Source organism: Arvicanthis niloticus, chromosome 16 (genome assembly GCF_011762505.2).
Source record: "Arvicanthis niloticus isolate mArvNil1 chromosome 16, mArvNil1.pat.X, whole genome shotgun sequence".
Lineage (NCBI taxonomy): Eukaryota > Metazoa > Chordata > Mammalia > Rodentia > Muridae > Arvicanthis > Arvicanthis niloticus.
Window position 1 is genome coordinate 6,156,488 of NC_047673.1, and position 24,458 is coordinate 6,180,945.

Consider the following 24,458-nt stretch of genomic DNA (forward strand, 5'->3'; position numbering starts at 1 on the left):
TGATGTCACTGCCTAAAAGGCAGAGCCGGGTGCAGCCATAGACTCACGGTGCAGCCATTAGGAGAATCCCTCAGACACAGCCAACTGACTCTCCCCCTTCTGCACCCTCCACACTCACTCCCCTAAAAGCACTTTGTGGCATGGTATCTCCTAGTCCAGAAATCTCTGTGTTGGGCTTCCTTGTCCAGAAAGTGTCAGAACCCAAACCTAAAGAATACCACCTTGTATAAACAAGCTATACCTTTGTAGAAGGAGCTGGACATGTAACTGGCATCCCTTAAGCAAACACTTCATCCAGACGATGCAGAGAATCGAGCACAGCTCAGTCCAAACTCAGGAATTAGGATCAGAGCCATCCTCTGCCCTGTGCTGGTGTCTGCCTGCCTCTCTGGGCCTCCCCTGCAGCTTGTCCTATGTGGTTGAGCGTACATGCTTCAGACTGACTGAATCCTGCTACTGGGATGGTGCCAGGGATCTGTGTGCTTTTAGCTCCCTGGCTCTCAGGATGCTATGAAGAAGACACTGGGGCTGGGGGACAACATTGGTGGCACTTTCCAGTGGGAAAGCAAGGACTCAGGTTTGTAGGGATGGTAGCCTAACAGTAGGGCACTTGGCTAGCAGACACAAGACCCTGGGTTTGAAAATTCACCAGCCCACATTGCTCTGTGAGAACCCTTCCTCCCAGTCTGGAGGTGTTTAAACTTTATCAGTTTCCTCTTGTTCCCAGGTCTGCCGGCTGCCAGGGGTGACATTTCCTGGCTTTTGTGGGACTGTGATACAGACTCTGTTTTGAAAGGACAGGAACATAATAAAAACGGATCTGAAAGAAGGGCCAGATGACATCACTTAGAATATTTGAGGAAGTCTACTCTTGGGTGTTTAAAGACCCAGCATGTTAGTTGTTTGTACTCGATAAGGGTACTTTTGATACGTACAGAGAATTACTCAGCATTCATGAATTTTGATCCTGGGCTCATAGCAACACCTAGAAAATAGAAGTCTTGGCTTGGGTCCCTAAAGACCCTGGCTTGTAAATGGACCTTAGTTAAAGACAAGGTTCAACAGTTAAGCCACCTGAACCATGCCTAAGCCAGATTTCTTTCTTATAGAAAGAAAAAAAAAAAAAACCCAAGGGCTCTATTTATTAGAGATAAATCAACATGCTAAATGTTTCTTAAAATCTCAGTCCAGAGACAGCAATAGTATGTAGAACTTAAGATGAAGATATTACCTTCCTCGTGTTAATTCCATTAGCTGTTTATAGACTCGTGCATGTTAGATACAAGTCATTAGATGAAGACTTAAAACATGTCCCGGTCTCCATAAACAGCAAACTCTGTGGTTGATGAAAATCTCACCTATTCTGAGCTGTGGACAAGGAAAGACCTGGCCCCGCCCCTCTGTGGGGGCAAGGGATGGCCTGGCCCCGCCCCTCTGTGGGTAAGAATAAACATGGAATGAACAGGCTTGAACAGAGAAGCCTCCAGCCTCAGCCCACCCTAACCCCACACTCTCTTGGGTTCATCTCCTTTCAGACTCATAGCATCCCCTCAAGACATGATGACAGATTCTATGTGTCCTGTAAATGAATAGACTGAAGGAAGGGGTTGTTTCTCACAGAGCTATTGGGCAGGCATACCTTCCTCCAAATATGGCCTGATTCACAGCAGACTGCATTCCTTGCTGTGAGATGGACCGACTAGACACCCCAGGCAGGGTAAAGACACCAGGTAGCTGGAGGCACAGGAGTCCCCCATCTGTATGCCCTTCTTTGAGTATATGAGGCTGGAAAAGTGACCTGTGTGCAGCAGAGTAGACAGAAATAGCTCCTGACGTTTTACTGCCCTGGTGCAGAACTTCTCAACACAGGCTCATTCCTGAAAACGTGTGCGGGTGAACACTCTGGACAGGCCCTCGGGAGGAACAGCAGACAAAACTTGGTCTAAGCCAAGCCAGGACCAACTTGGTACATAGGTTGGTACTACAATCTAAGGAGGCACCCAGTAAGAATTAAAATAAGCCAGGCCTTCTGCAAGGGATGCAAGAGACAAGAGACTAGGATCCAAAGGGGACTGTTGGTGGTCAGTGCCTGGAATCCCAGTGCTGTGAAAAGGAGACAGGACAATCACTGGGCCTCCCAAGACAAGTCAGCCTAGCAGAATTCATAAGGTTCAGTTTCAGCGAGAGACCCTGTCTCAAAACTTAAAGTAGAAAGCAACTGAGAAAGACATCAACCTCTGGCCTCCACATGTGCACCTGCATACACACGTACTCACAGGTGATTAGTGGGGTGTCTGGTAGACAATTCACACAGCAACAGTAGCAGGCTGCACACACTGGGTACGTCTGATTGGCACTTTCCTCCCCTGGACCAAGCATCCCTCCCCTGCTACAGTTCTGAGTAGGCACCACGGGCCTTCCGGTGTAATGAGCAGACTGCTGAAGAGCATGAGGTCACAACAAAGGAATCCTAAGTCATTACTCATGTGTGAGGTCATACACATGCCCTCCCAAACACCACCAGGGCTGATGACCTCCGCCAAGCATACAAAGGAGAAAAGACAGAAATTACATCCCAGAAGCCAGGCAGGCAGGTGTTTCCAGCAGCTACGGCATTAGTGTCAGAGTTCCACCAGTGCTGGGGACCCTATGACATGGACAGGGTTTGCAAGGTGTACTTTCGCATATCAAATATGAAGCCTGCCCAGGCAGGGCCTCCACCATTCCTTACATACCAATACAAACCAAGGCACTCCGTGCCTGGACCAGTCTCCAGTGCACAGAACAGAAATGTTATTGTACTGCGTGAAGTGTTGCTCGGTTTCTCCCATTCTGTTCCTCTCAGATCTTTCGCAAAATGTATGGCCAGAGGCTAGTGAACCAAGCTCATAGGTTAAGCGTATTTCTCAGGGGGGGAAGGCAGTCTCAAGGACAGATCCACTTCTCTTTTATGAGCTATGTTAAATATTCATTTCAGACCTATATGCCAACATCAACATACACGTTTTTATTCCTGGCCAGAGAACACCAAGAACTAACATGCCATGAAAATAATTAGAATTTAGTGTAGGCAGACTGTGAGGTGATGCCTGGATTCAGCATTGTCTTGATAGGCTGTGTCTCTCTGGCTGAACAGCACATGTGCGGAATAACATAAATATTTAAGAACATTTATTCTGGATATAATATGCGGTACCCCTGAGGTATTTTTCACCTGTGATTACATCCACAGCCTCTGGGGTGAAGGCTCTAAGTTCCTGGCTCAGTCTCAACACTGAGAACAGTATGCCTCAGGCCACAACATGACCACTGTCAACAGCCCACATAAGGAGTCCTTAATGGTGCCAGGCTCCTTCTCGATGTTGTGGGAATACCTACCCAGGAAAGTGTGCAGTGAATAACATCCCAGGGTCTGCTTTATTACAGTGTGCCTCTCTGACTCATTCTTGCTGAAGGACACTTGGTAGATAGCTTAATGTCAACAGAGAGCATCAGTTTGCATGTGGTGTCTTCTGTCTGGCCTGGCCCACACGAAGGGCGTTCACGGCAGCTGAAGGTGGAGGTGACTTATGTAGGGGCTCACAACAGCAGGATGCATATGCTGTCATGTCCAGATGTCCTGTCGCTGGCCTTGGCCAGCACAGCCACTCTTAGTGCTTGCTGCAGGCTCTTCCCAGGTGCTGGGCATGTTAGCTTACTTCTGCTCTTGGTACCAATCACTACCTTCCCACCCCTGCTTACACTAGGTCTGGGCTTTCCCTAATGAAGAACTATTTTTAACTTATTGGGAGGTTCCCTTGTCTTTTAAGCTCTGTTATTACTTTAACTGGGTTGCTTTTCTTAGAGCCCTAGCTACAAAGTCCGAAGGTATGGCATGATCTGCCTGACCCTTTTTCTCTTGTGTCTTGTTAGTTCGATAGGATGGGAATAGCCTTCAGATGCAGTCACATGGTGTGCTATAGCAGAAATCTCTGTGCCTAAAAGGGACGGGCAGAGATGAGAAGCGAAGCTGGTGTCAGTCTGATTTCCTTTTCGCCAGTGTTCTGAGTTTGTCTTGACTGCACAGGGTGGTGGAGGGCAAAGGACATTCCAGACTGGGGAACAGCATGTACACGTTCCTTGGGGAAGATACAAAGTCAGGGGTGTTCTTGCTAGGTGCCTTTAAAATCCTTGACATTCCATCATCGTGGGAAAATATTTTACGAAACATTCGGTTGGAGCTGAAAAGGCAAGGAATTGTTTGAAATTAGAAGGATAACAGAGCCGAGGTGGTAGGTGATGGGAGAAAAAAGGGAGCTGTCCCAGAGGCCAGTGAGAGTGGAGGGACCCAAGGAGGCAGACATGCAGCAGGCTCTGTCTTGTGAGCCATATGTGAGGTGACTCCAAACTAAAGGATTACTACCGGAAGTACCTACCGGCCAGACGTGGCCATGGGGAAATGTAAAGGGTCACAGTCTAGGAGATGAAGGGGACAAAAGGGGGTGGTTTTCAAAAATTGGTCCATGGACAGACTCAATAAAAAGATTTCTAGAGATCCGTAGAGTGGCTTTGAGTCAGTCATGGGTGTCTGACCTTAACATCCATCCCGGCTGTGTGTGCCTACAGCAGTGTTCCCAAGGTGGCTGCTGCATACGGAAGGTTTCAGAATGGTACCAGCTATGTGTCAAGATCAGCAAAGGGGCTTTTAGGACCACCGGCTAGATCTGCTCCCCAGGATGTACTGAGGGACAACAGAAGGAACCCTGTGCCAGCCTAGCCGTGCTCCTGGAATGGCAGGATTGGGGGAAGGGATTAAAGGAAGATGCACTGAGACTTACTTCCACCCAGATTAAAGGAAACATTCTTGCTTGATGAGAGTTTTGAGCTCAGGTAGAAGTTAGCTCTTGGAGGCAGGTAAGCAAGACCTGCTCAGGTTGGAGTTTGCTTATAGATTCACACATACACCCAAGTACAAGGAAAATATTCTTGAGTTGCCTTAGCAGATGACCATGTTGCCATAGCAATTAGACGGAGCAGGTAGCAGGATGGATTTTAGGAAGTCAGTCAGTAGGAATGAGAAAGCCAAGGACCAGCTGGGGTGATGGCTCAGCAATTAAGAGCACTTGCTCTTCCAAAGGATCTTGGTTCCATTCCCAGCACTCACACTGTGCAGCTTACAAGCACCACGTGTAACATCAGGAGGTGTCTGACACCCTGGCCTCTATGGTCACCTACAGTCTCACATACATACCCTACACACAAACACACACACACACACACTTAACAATGACAAAATAAATACTTTAAAAATGAATCAGTGGGGGGGGGGGGGGGGGAGCATCTTTAGTCCCTGAACTTAGGAGGCAGAGGTAGGCGAATCTCTGTGAGCTGAAGGCCCAACCTGGTGTACATAATGAGTCCCTGTCTTAAAACAAAACAAAACAAAAAACGAGCAAACAAACAAAAAGAAACCAAAGGACAACAGCGTTCAGACTCTGGACGCCATGTGGGGCTGGAGAGATGGCTTAGCAATCAAGAGTGTGTAGTCTTCCTATAGAAGACCTGAGTTTAGCTCCCAACACCTGTGACAGGCAGCTCACAACCACCTCTAACTCCAGTTCCAGGAAATGCTCTGGTCTCCATGAACACTCGAACTTACATACACACACACACACACACACACACACACACACACACACAAATACACATAATCAAAGATAATAAAAATTAAATCATAACGAAAAGGTATTAGATGCTAGGGAAGGGAACCCATAGAATCCAGGCATTTTGTGCTGCAGACAGAACATCCCCTCATGCCTGCCGTGACAGCTGTCACCTGCATTTCCGATGTTTTCCATGGCTCCATGCTGGCCCTTTGCCCTGCTCCACCCAGCTGACCACACCTGTTTGGTCACCGACTTTTGCCTCTTGACTCCTCCTCACAACCTCTCCCCAGGGCCGTTGCCTGGCGTTGCTAAGCTTCAACCTCTGGATGGGATGACTCAAGATGAAGAATCTCCAAATCCCCACCCAACACTTAAGCCACACAGCAAAGGAGTCTCAACTCATCCTTGTAGTGACCCCGTTGCTCTCCGAAGCAAGGGGATGGGTGCTTCTGGACGGGAGGCTAGAGGTGACTTGTCAGGCAACAAAAAACCTGTATGGGCTTCTCCGTACCCACAGCAGCAGGGCAGTGCACCATCCTACCTGTTAACGGGGAGACACACTCGGGCTGTTTTTGCCTCCATAAGGGAAGCTTGTAAACAGGAAGCAGCCAAGGCAGGGTGAGCATGCGTGACAGGAAATGCCAAGTTCCCCTCTCCTCCATCTACCCAAGGCCCACTTGTCTCCACCTGCAGTCCAGGCCCACCCACACCTGAGATCATCCTAGCTCTGGGCCAGGTGTTTTCTGAGGCAGTGTCTGGCTCACACCTTCTTGGCTAAGACTCAGCTCTCATTCCTATGTCTGCAGCCCCAGGCCCACGAGCTAGGCTGTCTGTCTGATGTTAATGACCCCAGACTTGGACAGCCAAGAGTCTCTAAGAAGCCATCAGTGAATCCTCAACTCCTGTGGGAGGTGAGTGACTGGCTTCAGTTTGGAGTTCAGCAGGGTTAGGGCATTCTCTACCCAGTGTTAGCAGCCCCTACCCAGAGTCTCTGTCTGCCAATCCTCATGTTCAAGCCCACCAGCCCACCTCATGCCACGTATCCCTGGATAGCCATCAGGGAATCAATGATGTAAGTCAGGAAACATCCTGGGAGACTCGCCATCGGTCAGGTTCCCGCTCTCAGAACTCTTTCCCTAGCATGGTGACTCATGTTGCCTTGTCAGAAGCAGATTGGGTCTGGAAAGCACCATCTTGGAGTTGCCTTGGTGGCTACGTAGCTAAAGCTGGTCTTAAACTCCTGACTCTCCTGCCTCTGCCTTCCAGAATGGGTATCATTTCCCAAGACTCAGATGAGGCATACAAATGAGCAGCCCTGGGGACAAGGAAGACACGCCACAGGTGCCCACCTGGGCCAACACTCTGTGGCCACGACCATTGTCCTGGAGACTCCTGAAGGCTCCATCTTCCTGCCTCTCTTGTTCTACAGAATAGCCTGACCTCCCCCTTCCCTGTGAGACTTCCCATCCATGAATGCACAAGGTGACAGTGGCCACGCCACCCTGTAATTAATTGGTGCTTGGTGGCAAGCCCTCCTTCCCAGTCATCGGATGCCTAGGTGAGCAGGTAGACCACTCCTGTCTGTCATCAGCCTTCCTGCCTAGCTGGCAACGGTCTCAGGATACTCTACAGTGGCTGAGCTCGATTTGGGTGCCCTTGAGATGCTTTTAAACAAAGGCAGTAAGTTGGCTGGACCTCTGGGCCGCCCACTGTGTGTGCTGCTGTGATTTGCGTTTCCTTTCCATATACCTTGTCTTGCTAATACCATGTTGGAATTATTTCCTTAATTTCTAAAGCTGCATGTGCGGAAATGGCTTATACTTCCTGTTTTGATAAACTAATAGAACTTTACTGAGAACCTTGTTCCCAAGTTGGCTCTCTCCCCCTAGACGGCCCGTTGCTGGACCAAAGAGTTCAGAACGCCCAGCTTGACTGGACTTGTGACAGAACAAAGACTTGTATAGATTACGTTGCCTGCAAATAGGAAACATATTACCTTTGGCAGTAAGGCTTACCTCTCGAGTTGCTTAGAATTGGTTATTCAAGACTCCTCTGCAGAGGAAGTTGGGGGTTGGATGCCGGGGGCGATGCATGGTGGGATATCTGTAAGTTCCCTTCAAAGCTGCTCTTTTTGGCTGGAGGTGTACTTCCTTGGACAAGATGTTTCTTGGAGCATGTGGAGGACAAAATATTCTTTGTTTTAGGACAGATGAGTTTTGTTCGTAGATCTCCATATAAATTTGAGTAATGGTTATTTTTTTTAATGCGCAAATCAAAAACAATAGGCTGCAATTTTTTCCCCTTTCATGCACATATGGTGTGTCAACTTTAAACGATACTCACATCTGCAGGGACCTGAGTGTGTTTCTGTTGATTTGTGCCCTTGGTCTGCACAAGCAGCTAAAGAAATTGTCTTGAGGCTTTTAAATCACTTGTGGGTTTTATTTTCAGGTATTAAGCTCGCCTTCGATGCCCTGGATGTAAGCACTGGTGTGTCTGAAAAAGGACTGGTGCTGAATGGCTTGCATGGCACTCGGGACTGAGTACACTCTTCTCACCAGGCAGGGAGGACACTCTTCCTATCCATCTTGTGGGACACAGTCCCTGGTGAAGGCAATGTGATACTCTTGCCTTGTCACTGCCATGGACTGCTGGACTGACTGGGAGCCAGCGCCACTCACTGTGGGACCGGATGTGCTCTTAATCTTGCAGCTGCTAGCGCTGATCTCTGCCCTACCCAGACACATTCCATTTATAGATGACAGGACCAGAGAGCCAGCAGCTTGAAGCATGAGAGGCTCCAATGGAGGCTGAAGGAGCCTGGGTCAGGGAGCTAGAACCTGGCTTTCCTTACAAGATGTTATGGTGTCTGGTCTTCCAGAGGCAAACAGCTCATTGACATGCATTCAGGGTGGTGTAGGGGTATCCAGGATGGACACGGTAAAGATACGGGGAGTCTTAGATAGCTACGAATGTAATGGTGTCAAGAGAGAGGGGAGGGGTGTGCCCAGTGCCTGCTCATTGCTCCTAGAAGCTTCCAGACAAGAGCAGCGCAGTCAGGATCCGCCACAAAATGCCTTTTAGGCCTTTACTTTGCTACCTGCTGCTCCGTGGCCCAGGTCATTCCTGTGACTTCCAACCATACAGCAGTGCTGTCTACCAATTCAGGGTAGGATAAAACTCAGCCCAGAGAAAAGAGTCCTAAAAGAAAGTATTTAAGAAAAAGAGGGACTGAAATTCATTTGTTACATTGACTGGAAATCCAGCCTCTGAGACCTGGGCTGTAAAACTCTCTTAATTCCCATAGGAAACAGGGTCGGGGTCAGAGGGGAACTAAGGAGGCATTTCCTAGGAAGGATAGGCTCAGGGTCCATTTGGCCATGGACCCCACTGAACCTGTAGGAGATTCTTCTGCTGCAGTGACAGACCCACCTGTTGATGAGGTCAGGCGTGTTCGGGGTGGTACTGCCACATCCAGGCTGCTCCCTGATCATAGAGTTCTCTTTTCTCAATGTCTGCATGAGTGGGACTTGGAAATGAAATGGGGTGAGGTGACAGACTGTGGCTGTGTTCCTGACTGATTCTACACCCACACTCCACACTCAGGGTATTAGAGCTAGTGAGAGCACAGTTGTCATTCAGGGGTGACCTATTTGGGTGACAATCCCTGTCTCTAGTCTATTGTTTCTCCTCCTGTTTCACCTATGAACCCCCTCCAGATCCTTTCTCCTCTACTTTACCGGGCATCTTTGACACTGCAATGCTTAGCTTTCAGAGGACTATGGAGTTCTGCCGTTCTCTCTGCTGCCCACATAGTTCTGCTCCTGGGAAATGTTTGCAGGACTTCTCCCTACTCCATGACTCCTGAGGGCACAGCCGGCCTCCTACATGCCTGCTCCAGACTTAACTTTACTTCCACATTACTGGCTCTCTACAATGCAGTATACATCCAAGCTGATGATGAGTGGACATTAGTGTCCCCTTCCTTCCTCTGATAGCCACATCCAGTCTTCTGTCTTGTTTGTAGAGCAGATATACTAGATAGGGCTCAGTGTCTCGTATGGCGGCTGATTGGATGGCTAGTGTGATTTCTCCAGGAAGGAGTTGATGATTGACATCCTAGTCCTTGCAAAGTTTGGGAGTGTGGCCCACAGACAGATGCCAGCAAGGCCATCTGCATAGGGACAGCATATGGGCAAGTCTGAGTGAGTCTGTCAAGGTGTACAATTTTATCCATCACCTCCTCCTTCCTGGCTTAGTTTCCAGATACCCTCTTCCTCAAAATGTTGTACCAGAATTCAAACGATATCAATCTAGGCATTGACTTATTTACTTAAGCAATCTTCTCTACTTGCTCACACATGATGAAGCCGGGGACTACGTCTAATATGTCTCTGCTTTATTCCAGAGCCTTGCACAGTACATAGTCCACAGTAAGCAGTTAGCAAAGGGTGAAACCATGGCTGGCGTGTGTGAGTGAGGGACTTCGTAAGTGTGAGAGAGAAGTGTGTGAACGGGTCTATAATTGCATATGAGTGTGTGAACGGGGAATGAGTGTGCATGAGTGTGCACATGTGTAAGTCCACGAGTGAGTGAGGAGTGAGTGAACTTGTCAAGAGAAAGCCGGCCCTTGGCCCCAGAAACCCTTGCAGCATCCAGATAGTTTGATTTTGGAGTATCAGATACCCTCAAAGGACAATGAGCCCACAACACAGGCTCCTTACTGGTCTCAGAATCCCAAGAGAGGAGTAACTTCAGAGCAGACATGAACACGTGTAGCTGGTGTCTCAGGGGATGAGACTCTCGTGGCCACTTTGGGGGATCTTCGGTGTAACTACCACCTTGGACTGAGTTCTTTTTACCCTGGGATTGAGGACATCTCAAAAGCCGAGTCTGGCCAGCTCAGCTGAATGGATGTGGGCAGCCCACAGAGCCCAGTGAGGTTATGGAAGCCTCCCCATCCTACGTACCCCTGGGGCCCGGGTTTTAACCTGTGATTTTGTAAAATGAGAACTATAAAATGCTTAGAGAGGATTCAAACGGGGAGGCTCACTCTTGTGAAGATAGAAATAAAGTCCAGGATGGTCTCCATCACTGAGGGGGTGAGCAGGTTCCTCAAGATGGTCAATGGGGAAGAAACCACCATTTTTCTTAAGTACTTGGCAAGAAATAGGATTGTGATTTGCCCCTGAACTGAGCTGAGCAGTAGAACCAAGACTCAGATTCCAAGTGTGGATCAATGGGCTCTCGTGAGCTGACACAGTTCCTTTCTGAGGCAGGGGGACAGTTCTCCAGACACACAGCCCACACGAGTTCCCCTCTATCCTCACCCACAATCTCAGGAAGGCATTCACATCTTGAGAAGTTCCAGAGCCCCACTTCCTGTTAGGAACATGCAGTAATTCAGTCCAGAGACATGTCCAGTCTCTAAGAGTCAGTCTGGAGCACGTGCCCTGCCCCAGTGTGTCAATATTTCTGTTTGTCCCAGAGACCAGACACTCCACTCGACTTCCCAAGGGCTCTTGTAGATGCTGGAATTCGTAAGAGAGCCCCTGCAGGACAGATGAGATGGCTGGAAAGGCCATGGCGGAACTGGTCTGATGTCTAAGGGCTGCGTCCCAGTGTGTTTGGCCCTTCGCTCATGAGACAGGGTGCTCCAACTGGTATTGCTCGTTTCCACAATTAAATGCAGGGACAACTCCAAGGAAGCTTGTTGGATCAATTTGAAACCTTTAAAATCATTTCAGCCATTGATTTTTAGACAGGGATTTTGCAAGTGGCTCTAAAATCAAAATTAAAATACCCTGTGACTCATCAGCTGAAGAATGTGAATGAGCATAGGTCTTGCCCTTCTCACCTGAAGACTTCCCTACGTGTCCCCAACAACTCCTGAGTGAATTATTGGCAAATGAGAGACAACTACCAAGATAACTGTCCAGTCGGGTCATGGTCACATGACCTGAGCGTGACCCATCCAGGCTCGACCTTGGTGCCCAGAGTCTTTGACGAAACACATGTTTCAACTTGTACCTTATTTCTAGAAATACTATCTTCAAAACCTGTACTAAATGACTCAACAGTGTAAATGTGCACTGAAGACACACACACACACACACACACACACACACACACGCACACGCACACACAGACATGCGCTCTCACACAAACACACAAAACCTGATAAAAACATAGATTCATATTTTAAAGGCATGAAAGTATTTTTATATATGTTGACTCTTACACCATGGACCTCCCCCTGTTTTTATTACCTCAATGAAGAGCTCTGGGGGAATTGCTTCTTAAAAGTTTTGAGAATGCTGGGCTTTTTGAAACTCATCAGACAGTAGATTAGGTAGCAAATCATCGTCAGGATTCTAACTACGGTGCTGTGGGGTGAGGTCCCTGGAGGATATGTCTGTATAAAAAGAGCCCGAAGGCTTGCAGATCCCCTAAGTGAACGGTGGCCCGATGGTGCTGAGTCAGATGTCTGCGGTGCCTGCATACCCCAAGCTGTTTGTGGATAAATCCTGGGCTCTGAGAGACATATAAAGCAGGTGAAGGTCCATAGCAGTATGGTTGGCCTCTCCACAGGAACACAACGGGCACCTGCACTGAGACTTACGTTTCCCTGTGACTTTCCACAATGTTTTTGAGGCTTAACCCAGAATGAAAACTCTGCATTATTGCTGGTGCGATGGCTCATCAGGCAAAGGACTTGCTACCGAGCCTGACGACCTGAGTTCCATCCCTGAAATCTACATGATGGAAAGAGAGAGCCAGGTCCCATGAGCTGTCCACTGACCTCCCATGCGCACCAACAAAACACACATGTGCGCAAAAATATATAAGTATAAAAGATAGCTTTGATTCTATGGTTAAAACCTTTTTGACATTGGAGGGGTACCGTGAATGTCGGAAGCAAGCAATGTCTACATACACTGCCTTAGGTGTAACTGCCAACAACTTGGGCTCTGTGGGTAGGATGGCATCAGACTGTGGTCCAGATGGGACAGACCGAGTCTCTTGTGCTTGCACTCTCTCCTGTTCCAGCATGGGGAAGGGTGTCCTAACATACCTGTGGGGGATCGTGGGAACCACAGCTGGTGCTTGACTTAGGTAAGAAGAGGAGAAAGAGAGTCAGGATACTTAATTTTCTGGGTCCTGTGGGCATTGTGTGAGAGTGAAAGTCCAGCCCCCCCACCCCGCCCCCACCCCGCCCCCACCCCGCCCCCGCCCCACCCCAGCCCCGCCCCCGCCCCGCCCCGCCCCTGGCCCTGTGATCCAGGCTCTTCATTCTTCTCTCACCGGAAATGTTGGGATAGAGACTAGGATGTGAGAAAATACACCCTAAGGGTCTGGACACTCAAGAAGCTACCCCAGATAACCAACCCAGGACTTAGGAAAGGCTCATTCCTCAGTTTTTTCTTCTCACCGCAAAGAAAATGGGTGTTAGGGAGAGGAATAAGGGAGTGAGCTTTCCTGATGATGTGTCTACCTGAGTTGCGGTGCTGTTGGGGGTATCTTGCTGACAGGTGTATTTCCTTACAAGCATCTTCTTCTTTTGCCCTTCCACGGCAGGAGCCACAGTGGTCATAGCAACCCCTCCCGCCACGGCTCGCTTTCCTTCAAATCTCCAGGCCTCTGAGAATCTACCTCCTGAGCTCTGCAACTGTGTTTCCCTGGGCAGCCTTGGGTTTGAGGAATGTTTCCTCTGGTCCTCAAGTCTAGGCTCCTGGCTCAACATCTGGAGTCAGTGCTCCTCCCAAGGCTGTCATCAGCAGAATGTATTGTGCCAGCAGCAAGCCCTTGTCTCACTCAGGGCCACAAGCATGCCACAGTAGTATGGGGTTTGGATGGCAATGAGACAGCACATGCTTGGGACAGCACCGTGGTGGGGACTTTGTACCTATATCTGTGTTAAGAGGGGCCAGTGGACCATTTTGAATGAAGGTTTGATGTTAGAGTAAGGACCCACAGTGGGATATGATGACTCTCTTAAGTTAACTCTGCCTTGTGTCTGGTTTCTACAGGGTGTGAAGAAGTTGGATGTGCCCTGTGGAGGGAGAGACTGCAGCGGGGGCTGCCAGTGCTACCCAGAGAAAGGAGCACGGGTAAGTCACAGCAGTGTAAAATAATGTTTCTTGACATTGTTTGAAAGTGCCTTAAATTGACCAGTTCGATCACACTTTACTATGACACAATATAGCTGATTCCCTTTTACCGTGCAATAAGTCACAAAATGGGCTCCAATGGAACCACTGTCCTATTTCTCATGGTAATGAATACACACAAACACAGATGTCCCTAGATAGCTACGGAGAATTGGCTCCAGAGACCCCTGGGTACCAAAGCCTGAGAAGGCTCAAGTTCCTTATGTAGCCCAGCCTGTAAGCTGTGTTCTGCCTCCTGTGTTCATGCTGCAGGGTACTTGCAACAATGTGTCTAAATGTAATGCATTTGTGTGATACTTTGTAATGTTTAGGGAAGGTTAGTAAGAGAACACTGTGCTGTGCAGTGAAGACAGAAGGATGTTTTGTAAGATTGAGTGTGTGTTAATACAGAGATGTTCTAGACTCATGATTTACATAGGCAAATACTTTATAAAGAAACTTATGTTATATAAAGCAGAACATGGCTGCCCCAGTGAAGCAGCATGGGTGTGTACAAACTTGAAAGCTTTGAGAATTGCTCCATGAACAAGAATCTCGAGGTTGAAATCACTTGTACTGAGTGTGCTTGATGAGGGTCCTTCCTAGACAAGTAAAGAGAAGGTCACCTGGGAGATTACCATGGCACCTGAGTGGTCGCCATGGCCCCCAGTAGGAAGTGGATTTAACATGTCTTTGGGTTTTGCTCTACCGTCCTTAAAATTGGTGTTTCAGTTTCAGGGTTACTTTTTTAAATTCTCATTTATTTTTATTGTATGTGTTTGAACGTTTACATGCATGCATGTATGCGTACTACCTGTGTGCCATGCTCACAGAGACCAGAAGAGGGCATCACGTCCCCCAGAACTGGGGTGACAGATGGTTGGGAGCCACCACATGAGTGCTGGGTCTGAAATGTGTCCTCTAGAAAAACAGCACATGCTCTTTACTGCTGAGCCATCTTGCCAGAAAGATGGACTTTCTGGTACACACAACAATACACTAATGCTTCTCTTTAAAAAGGTATCTGTGTATCCTATTCTTCATTAAGCAATGTACTTTTTTGACAATATCATACTTGTCCACACTGTGCTCTGACCACACCCACCCCTCCTCTCCTCTCCCTCACCCCCAACTCCACACTTTCCCTCCCCCTTCTTCTCAATCAGTTCCCCTCCTACTCTCTTATCTCTCTCTCTCTCTTTTTCTCTCTCTCTCTCCCTCTCTCCCTCTCTCCCTCTCTCCCTCTCTCCCTCTCTCTCTCTCTTCCTCTTCCTGTCTGCCTTTTGCAGGTATTATATAGTATTATTGTTGTGTGAACCATACATTTTTAAATTAGTAGCCTCAGCATTGGACATTTTATTATATTATAGACTGAAAATGAAAGTCTACTTTTGCTCTGTTTTCAGACATGTTTACCACATGATGAATTTTTAAATAAATTTAGACTCTTTAATGATTAATGTAACCCAAACTATTAACTATTTCTTCAACCCTTATAAGATGCAATTAAACTATATTTCATTTTCAAAGGAGGTAGTCTTATATGCTTAGCATCCACAAGGTCAAGACCTAGGCTCAGCCCATAGGCCAGTTTGCGTGTGTAGGGTTGTGGAGAGTAGTGTTCCACACAGGGCCACCTTGTCTGCTACATCTTTCTTTCTGGGACCACACCCTGCTTGCCTCACCTTTGCCTCACCAGAACAGCTGGACAGCAGCTGCATGATGTGTGTCTCGAAGCCATCAATCACAATGGCTCTTGAGTCCCCAGTGAGCTCCACCCAGGTCTGTCTGTCCCGTCAGCCTTTAGAGTGGGGGTTCCCATTCCTCTTCGGCAGCATGACTGGCCCTTGTGGTTGGGGTACACACCGATCCCATATAGTGTCTCCCCAAGCCCCTCCTCAAGGTCCTGCAGGAGATCGTGATGACAAGGGCCCTCTGTTCAGATGTGAAGGTCTTTGTTGACTTGGCTGAATTGTGTTAATGAGAGAGGTGTGCTGAGGGGCCCTAGTTCTGAAAGCAGCGGTGCTTAGTTTAAGTCAAAGGTTTCCCTGCTTGGACTGAGTCCTTTTGGGACTATTAGCTGAAGATCATTTGTCAACATTTTAAAAGGACAGACCTATATAGTATAAACAATATATATATATATATATATATATATATATATATATATATATATATATGGTTTTTTGAGACAGGGTTTCTCTGTGTAGCCCTGGCTGTCCTGGAACTCACTCTGTAGACCAGGCTGGCCTCGAACTCAGAAATCCACCTGCCTCTGCCTCCCAAGTGCTGGGATTAAAGGCGTGTGCCACCACCGCCCAGCTAGAAACAATATTTTATTTATTTATTTTTTTTCACTGCTTGTTTATTTTTTTTATTTAATTTGTTTATTTTGAGATAGGATTTCACTGTGTATTCCTGGCTGGCCTGAAACTATGTAGATCAGAGTGGCCTTGAACTCATAGAGATCCTCCTGCCTCTACCACCACTCCAGCCTCATTTCTTGATATTTCAAATCCCCTTGTGCCTTGCTATAGATTTGTCAAGGGTGAGATGATTTGTGAGTGAAGAGGGTGTCTGACCTCAGGCAGTGGCTTCCCAGGCCAGGCACAGGCTCTCTAAGCTCTGACTGATTCAGCCTCCTTATATGGACACAGAGCAGATCAATTGGGGCTGAGCAGATATCTCCAGAACCAGGCAAGGGAAATGGTTAGACCCCAGGAGGACACTGCATCCTGCCTCCAGGGATAAGCCAGCTGTGAGCCCAAGGAGCAGCTCCTGCTTGGCATTCCACATGTACTATGATTACCCAGAGCAGAGCCCATGGATGAGAGGTTTGGGTGATGTCTCTGTGAGGATGTTTTTCTCTCTAAAGGCCACTCATACTCTCATACTATTTGAAAGGAGACTCGTGTGCATGGCGGTGTGCTCTCACATGCCACACAATCTCTTCTCAGAGGTTCCAGGAAGGAGTTGTCAAGGGTTTCTGCATGTCTGAAACTTAGGGAGTCCACAGCACAGCTACTGAAATCTCATCATTCCCAGTGTCCCTCACTAAGAAAGCACCTGGGTCTGGTTTAGCCATGGCCACATAAAATGGAGAGCTAACTCTTTTCTTCACTTGACCAGTCTGGTCATCAGAGCTTAGCCTGGTATGGCTTTCTTCTCATCGTTATGCAGATTTTTAAGATCAAGGAAGTGACACCCACCATGACACTTCACCTTAGTGTCACCCTCTCAATATGCCCATGTTCATGCGGTCAGTCACAAGGCAGGGCACACTCCCATGATTCTATCTCATCCTTGCACCTGTGAGAGGGCAGAAGGATACCAGGAGGATGCAGGCTCAGTCATCACACAACATGTTAATCCAAGTGGATCACACTGGATGATGCAGGGTAAGACAGAGCTGCCAGGGAGACTCATGATGACACTGCACTGTGTGTGTGTTTCTGAAGATGTCACTGGACATTTTTACCAAATGTGTGTTCATCTCAAACAAGGATGAAGATTTAGATTCTGTTTCTAGGCACATGCAGGCAGAAGGGATTTATAACATAGTCCCTCACTCATGCTTCTGCAGAAAGCAGGGTTACTTCTGATCTGCTCTTAGTTCTATAATATTTTTCTTAAATAATGTTATTATAAAAATAGCTGTAGGGCGGAGTCTGACTCCAGGGAGCTTGTGCATGGTGAGTTCTTTCCCACAGTTTCCCCTGGGGTCGCTTACCATATATTTTCCCCACGGTGCTGCTGTAGCTGCCACGCAGCCTCCCTGCAGGCTGTGCTCGGCTAACTCAGCCTTATATGGACATGGTACCCTCATTACTGTGTTCTCTCCATGGTGACAGCCAACAGCAGAAACTCTGTCACTGGATAACTTTTGGACTCCAAGGAGAAATCACAAATGCACTGTGGTCCAGTTCCAAGAGAATGCTCAAGTTACAGAGTGAGTGGGTCTGTGTAAAATACAGAGAGCACAATTCTCTGCTCCATGTGCTGAGCTGCAGGGAGTGGGGTGGTCATTGTTTCCCGCAGGCAGAACCACCAGTCTCTAGAAAATTCCTGTGAGGCACAGGACTGGAGTAGGAAGAGGTGGGGACTGTGGCAGAGCCCTCCATCCCCTCACTCCCTGCTCAGGCCAGGAGCAGCAAAGCAGGAGGCTAACCTTCCTCTTCTGGTGAATTAGGACACACACAGTTCTAGCAGATGGTTGAAGACCTCCTAACCTGCTCTTTCTTCTATACACTGTGAAGCCAGCAGGCAGCTCAGTGGAAAACATGGAGTGAATTCCATCCTAGAAACATCCAAAGCCAGGGCGTCACGATCTAACAAGTTAATAAACAGGAAACAGAGCGATAGGTGAAGACAGCTTTGTGTGAATTCCAGAACTCTCCAAGGTTGGTCTAGAACATGGTTCCAAACTTTCCTAATGATGTGACCCCTTAATACAGTTCCTCAGGTAGTCATCCCCCTATCTCAGTCAGGGTTTCTATCCCTGCACAAAACACCATGACCAAGAAGCAAGTTGGGGAGAAACAGGTTTATTCAGCTTACACTTCCACGTTGCTGACAGGAACTCACACAGGGCAGGAACTTGGGGCAGGAGCTGATGCAGAGGCCATGGAGGGATGTTACTTATTGGCTTGCTTCCCCTGCCTTGCTCATCTTGCTTTCTTGTAGAACCCAGGACTACCAACCCAGGGATGGCACCACCCACAATGGGCCCTCCCACCTCTGATCACTAATTGAGAAAATGCCTTACAGCTGGATTTCATGAAGACATTTCCTCAAGGGAGTCTTCTTTCTCTGTGATAACGCCAGCTTATGTCAAGTTGACATGCAAAATCAGCCAGTACACCTCCAACCATAAAATTATTTTCATTACTTCTTATTAACAATTTGCTGCTGTCATGAATCTAATATAAGTATATTTGGAGATAGAGGTTTGCCAAAGAGGTCATGAGAGGTCACAGGTTACGAACCAGTGAGATTGATTTTTGTTCATTTTTTTCAGTTGGTTAAAATCTTCAATCGTGCAATGTTTGACCACGAGTTCTGGTTAAGTCCATTGCCTCCATTACATTTTTTTTTTTTAATTTTTAAAATTTGATCATTGTGTGTGCACCACGTGGGTGCCTCAAGGCAATGAGAAAGGCTTAGCTCCTGCATTTTACATTCTAAGACTCTCTCACCACCACCGTGGGGTCTCTGATCTGGGAGACAAATAGTTCTCACCCTCCGGGGATTCCTTAAATCTAACAACGTAAATCGAAGTGAAAGAAACCAGTGAAGATAAAGAGTATAGTGGCTAAGCTTGGTAGTGCCTGTTTAATACCACAGAGTAGATCATCACTATGAGTTCAAAGCCAGCCTGGTCTGCGTACTGAGTTCCAGGCCATCCAGGGCTACACGGTGAGACACAGTCATTTTTAAAAGAAGAAACATCGTAAGGAGGAATGCCTTGTCATTGGATCTTTGCCGTTGACTGTGAAGAGCTTCTGGGATGATTTAACAAAAAACATAATAAATAAATAAATAAATAAATAAATAAATAAATAAATAAATAAAATTAGATCAGGCACAGAAAGGACAGAGGCTGGGGGCAGCCAGCCAATGACAAGGTCTTCTCTCTAAGAGAGCATTGCTGTGGTCGATGCCCTCTTCACTGTTAGGTTGGTGTGGCACAGCCACTCCACATACCCAGTAGAAGTCACCCTCAGTGTTTCAAACAGTCACCACAGGAAAGGGCAAAAGAATCATTCACAGGTAGCAAAGACACAAGCTAGCTTCCGGGTCCCTACGACTCCAGTCTCCCGGTGGTTCTCACCTACTTTGGAGAACCTGGGCAGGTTACTAGGGCAGGGAATGCCGGGACCTGACATCCCTCAGCACGAGAGCTATGGCTTGGCTACCTGAGGGTTTCGTGGGGACAGATACATGTATCAGGGCCATGTCCCCTCAAAGTGCATATGGTGCTGGACTTTGAAAATCACATTTTGCTGGTGTCTGCTGCATTAGGAAGTGCCCCAGCTTCCTCTGCATATGGGAATCTACACTCCAACATCACAAGATCCAACTCCAGCAGCTGCAAGCAAGGCCTTGATCCAGGAGCAGCAGATGGTGTCCCCAAAGACAAAGGGTGCTTCATGGGTTTCAAGGATAAAGTCGGGTTGCCCACAGGGAACCTGAGAGCAGGAGGGTTGAGAAAATTAAGTTGGAAAGAGAAGAGGAAAGAGTTCACAAGCCTGAGGGTCGTCTGCAGGGGATAAGACAAGCTCTGGGAAGCCTTCTTATGGAAGTTACTTAGCTGAACCAGGGTCACAGACCATGAAGGGAAGCTGGTTGGGGTTAGTGTTTTAGGCGCCATTCAAATATGTGTCTCGTTTGAATCTAAGAAAATGTTGTGAAGGACCTAAAGCCTGCCTCCCACATGGGAATGGGCTACAGGAGGCACCTGTGTCAGGGGGCACTGAGAAACCCAAACCACCCAAATACTCCAAGCCATCTATACCCTCATATGCCAGTGTTCATATTCCTGAAACATGCACACTTAAAAAGAATTTCCTCCCAACGTGTTCGATCAGCAGTGCCTGGGTGCTCGAAACGTGCTATTGAGCAGGCAAGATGGGTGTTAGATCTCACCTTAATTGATAAACCCAAGTGAAGGAGATGGGCTAGCCAAGGGCACAGGGTCCTAGAGGTCAGCTTGTGTCCTTAAGGTCAGCTCTGGTGAGGAGAGGCTGGAGGGAGGAACAAAGGGAGAGGGAAAGAGAGTGAACTCTTAGTCAATGTGTAAGAATATCCTAGATAGTGCATCCCAGGGAAGAATGGAACAATAGAAAGTCAGGGTTCCCTGGACATTTGACCACCATTTGCGACCTATTTAGCTCAGATCTTTACAATAAGATCTGATCTCAAAAGTAAATAGGCTGAGGCCCAGCTGTGTAGACCGCTGACTGATGAGCTCTCAATCAGCCCATAAAAGGAGTTCCTGGGAGGTTGGGAGGTCACCAAGCTCTCTGCCGCTCTCCAAGGCCTCTAAGAAGCATTGATCTTCTTGCTTTTCCAACATGAGGCTCCATGTGTGTCTCTGATGAGATCTCCACCTGTCTGGTAGCTTTCATACTGGGGGACTTTGGGGATCCAACTGCCTCCCGCACACAGAGACTCTTCATTCGAGCAAGAGGGATTGTGAGCAGCTGTAGAGATGAGTTAATCTTTCTGCATGGGAAGGTCACTGTTTTGAATAATCCCCTCCACTTTATCCTAATATGACAATATTTAATGTCAGAAAACAATGGCAATATTATTTAGGATTTAATACCCCAAACAGGTCAGTGTGAAGATCCATCTAGAAGGAAAAAAAAAATACAGTCAGGCATGATGGCATACACCTGTGACCCCAGAGGCAGGAAGATCGGGGCCTCAGAGGCAGCCTGGGCTACAGGAAGAAAAAACATTGCTAAAAGACAAGTTTGGACACAGGTTCACTGAATAGAGGCACAGAGCATCACTGTGGGAAGAATGCCATGGCTGGCGGATGGTGAGCTCAGAACTGGGGTGTGGCTGAGAAGCAACACACACCGGCACATTCAAGCTCCATGGTTCAATCACCAGCACCCTCCCTGTACATATACACTAAAGGGAAGATGTATTTCCATCATCTTTGAAACCATCATTCCCTTTACCCGAACTTACCTAAGCCTTACTCTAGGTTTGTTCTCATCAGCAAATTAATTAATTAATGCATTATTAAAATAATGGGAAATGGGGGAGTCTTTGGTGCAAGTTCACTGGCCTTAGCAGGGGGCATTTACATCATTGGCTGTTCATTGTATCAGCTAAGCCAGTGCACAATAAAACCCGACTATTAGCAACACAGGACAGAGATACAGCCGTGCGCAGTGACACCCTGATGTGGTGGGGGCTGTCCCCAGGAATTGCGGTGTTTAGATATATTGTTTACCCTTGTCCCTTTGGATGAGCGCTGCACACCCGTGTGCCCTGACAAAGCACCGTCAGCCTTTGACAGACTCTTTCATAGTTAAACATCTTGACTCCTCAAGTTGCTGCTGCTTCAAAGCCACCTCCCAGAATCATTCCTGAATCCTGAATCCCACCTCCCTGGAGATCAGAGAGCCACAAATGCCCTCTGGACCAATGGAACTGACATCAGAACAAGCAAACCCCAGAGAAGGAATCTTCTAGCTCAGAGGAGGCAAGGAAGTGCAGAGAAAAAAAAATAACCCTTTTATTGCCTTTTTCCTGGTGGCAGGTGTTTTCTGAAGAGCAGGATAGAAAGTTGTAGTCATTGCTTTGGAAGTTCGGAGGCACAGAAATGCAGCTGATGCAGATAGAGAAGGGTCATCTGAGAGTTCCAAGCACTTCCCCATAGGGAACCACATCCATGTGGTCCACCAGCTAAGAAAGGCAACTTGGAGCCAGCTGGTCTCCACTGGTTCCCACAGGCTGCTGATTACCAAAGTTAAAGGAAGCTTCTTGTAAACCAGACAAGGGCTCTGGCCTCAGACAGCTTCCCTTTCCCACCTCTTGATGGAATGTTTTGACAAGTTGGGCATTCAAGCATTTTCCCCTCTCTGTGAGAGAAGGCACGCTGGGGTTGAGGTCTTTGTTTCTTTTCTGCACTTCCAGTTCACGCTTAACAATTACGGGATCTCTAAAAAGGCCAAAGTTGTGAGAAAATGTGTGGTGTTGCAAGGACCCTGTGTAGCTTTATCTCCCTCAGGGGGCAGCTGGGACCGTTGGGTCTCCGTATGGAAGGGATGACGCAGTTTGTCTGACAGTCCAGCTGGTCACAAAGGCCCTTCAGAGTTAGTTTGCCCAAGGATCTAACAAGCATCCTTGTGGGCTGGCTCTGTCCAGTGACTGCAGAAGTAAAGAGACTATAATAGAGTCTGTACCGTTACCAAGCTACTCTCCTCGTTTTATTTTAGACATATTAAAACAATAAGCAGAGGACAGTATGGTAGAATGACCCACCACATAACTCTTTATGCCTTTTTCTCCCAGGGAGCCTTTTAACTGGCTCTTTCTCTGTGCATGCACACAATGGATTCTGGGGCTATAGGACCCTGTCCCAGTTTCTCCATCTCTACCACAGCAAGAACTGCTCTCTTCAATATCCAAAACCAAGAGACCACATCCATCTTATGTTTCTGTCATTGGCATCAGGGCAAATACTAAATTAATTTATCATTGGCAGCCTTGGGAATCTCAGAACTGTCCTAAGAAGCTAGCCAGCCAGCCTGTGGCTCTGAGCAGCTCAGCGCTCCGTTGTCCCTGAGCTCTTTGTGGTGGTGAGGACAAGTGACCATTCAAGTGGTCAGATGTCTGACTCATATGGGAAGCACAAAGCAGCCTTCCAAATGCCACATGTCCTCACCGATTAGAAAGATCAAAATATCCAGAGTCCAGCCCAGACACTGACATTCTAGAAGTGATGCAGGAATAGCGTCCAGCTGCTCGAGACAAGCATTAACTGGCCAGGTTCCCCTTAACACATAGACAGAAAAGACACACTCACTAGAGGACAAACATTTACATTTCCCAGGTACTTTCTAGAAGGTTTGAGACCACAATAGAAAAAGAAAGAAAGAGAGAAGCAAGGGGGTGGAAGCAATTAGCTCTGAGTGGGTGAGGTATGCGGCTCTCTGGCTCCCCTGACCCTCTCAGCGTTGGGTTTTACTGCACTGCTGTCTTTGGGAGGTGCAGACCTGATCTTCAACCCGAAGGTCTGTTTTAAATAAAGAAACAGATGGTTTGAGGTTGGGTTCTCCATAATAAAAACTGAAGAACACTGGTGGGTCCAGGCTCCGCGTGGGAATAGCTGCATTTAAAAAGATGCATGTTAAGTACATGACATTCTTGGGGCTCCTGATAACTGTCTGAGAACATTAGATTAGATCTGTGTACCACATCCTAGTTAACGTCAGTCAGCCAGACCGGCCTGTCTTGGATTTGTTGAAAGTGGCTGTGTACCCATTGGGTTGTCGCAAAATCTGCAGAATCCACTCAGAAAAGGCGGTTCTCTTTTGAATGTGCTGTTTTAGGCTTCTCGTCACAGCCCAGCCCACAGAGTCAGCAGATCTTACTTATCAATGAGAACCCCAGTCCCAAAGGGCAAGATGCATGAACCCCTGGACGTCTACTGTGTGCCCCAAGCTGTATGTACCATGCCAACTTACAAGATAGGAGGAGTGTACCAGAGCACACATGCCATTAATCCCAGCCCTCGGGAGGCAGAGGCAGGCAGATCTCTGTGAGTTTAAGGCTGGCCTGGTCTACATAGTTATAGAACAGCCATGGCTACCTAGAGAGACCCTGGAGAGGAAGAGGAGGAAGAGGAGGAGGAAGAGAGGGAAAGAAGGAGGAGGAGGAGGAAGAGGGGGAGAGAGACAAGAGACAGACAGAAAGACAGATAGACAGACAGACAGACAGACAGACAGTCACAGGCAGGCAGAGACAGAGACAGGGAAACAGAGACAGAGACAGACAGTTGTGAAGCAGCTGCAGAAGCAAACCTTCCTGACATTTTACAGACATTCCCACTTCTCTGCACACAGTGAAGAAACTACTAGCATAGACCATTAACAGGGCACCCAACTGCATTTTAAGAAAGAGAAAAAGAAAGTTCTGAGGC

The 24,458-nt window shown here is 47.7% G+C and overlaps 1 protein-coding gene across 1 annotated transcript in view; it reads left to right on the top strand.

Moving 5' to 3' along the window:
* Positions 1-24,458, top strand: part of Col4a2 (collagen type IV alpha 2 chain) — a 139,874-nt gene that overhangs the window by 28,236 nt on the left and 87,180 nt on the right. The window contains exon 4 of the mRNA XM_034520012.2: positions 13,676-13,756. Within this exon, the coding sequence (XP_034375903.1) occupies positions 13,676-13,756 (81 nt within the window). The remainder of the gene's footprint in view (positions 1-13,675; positions 13,757-24,458) is intronic.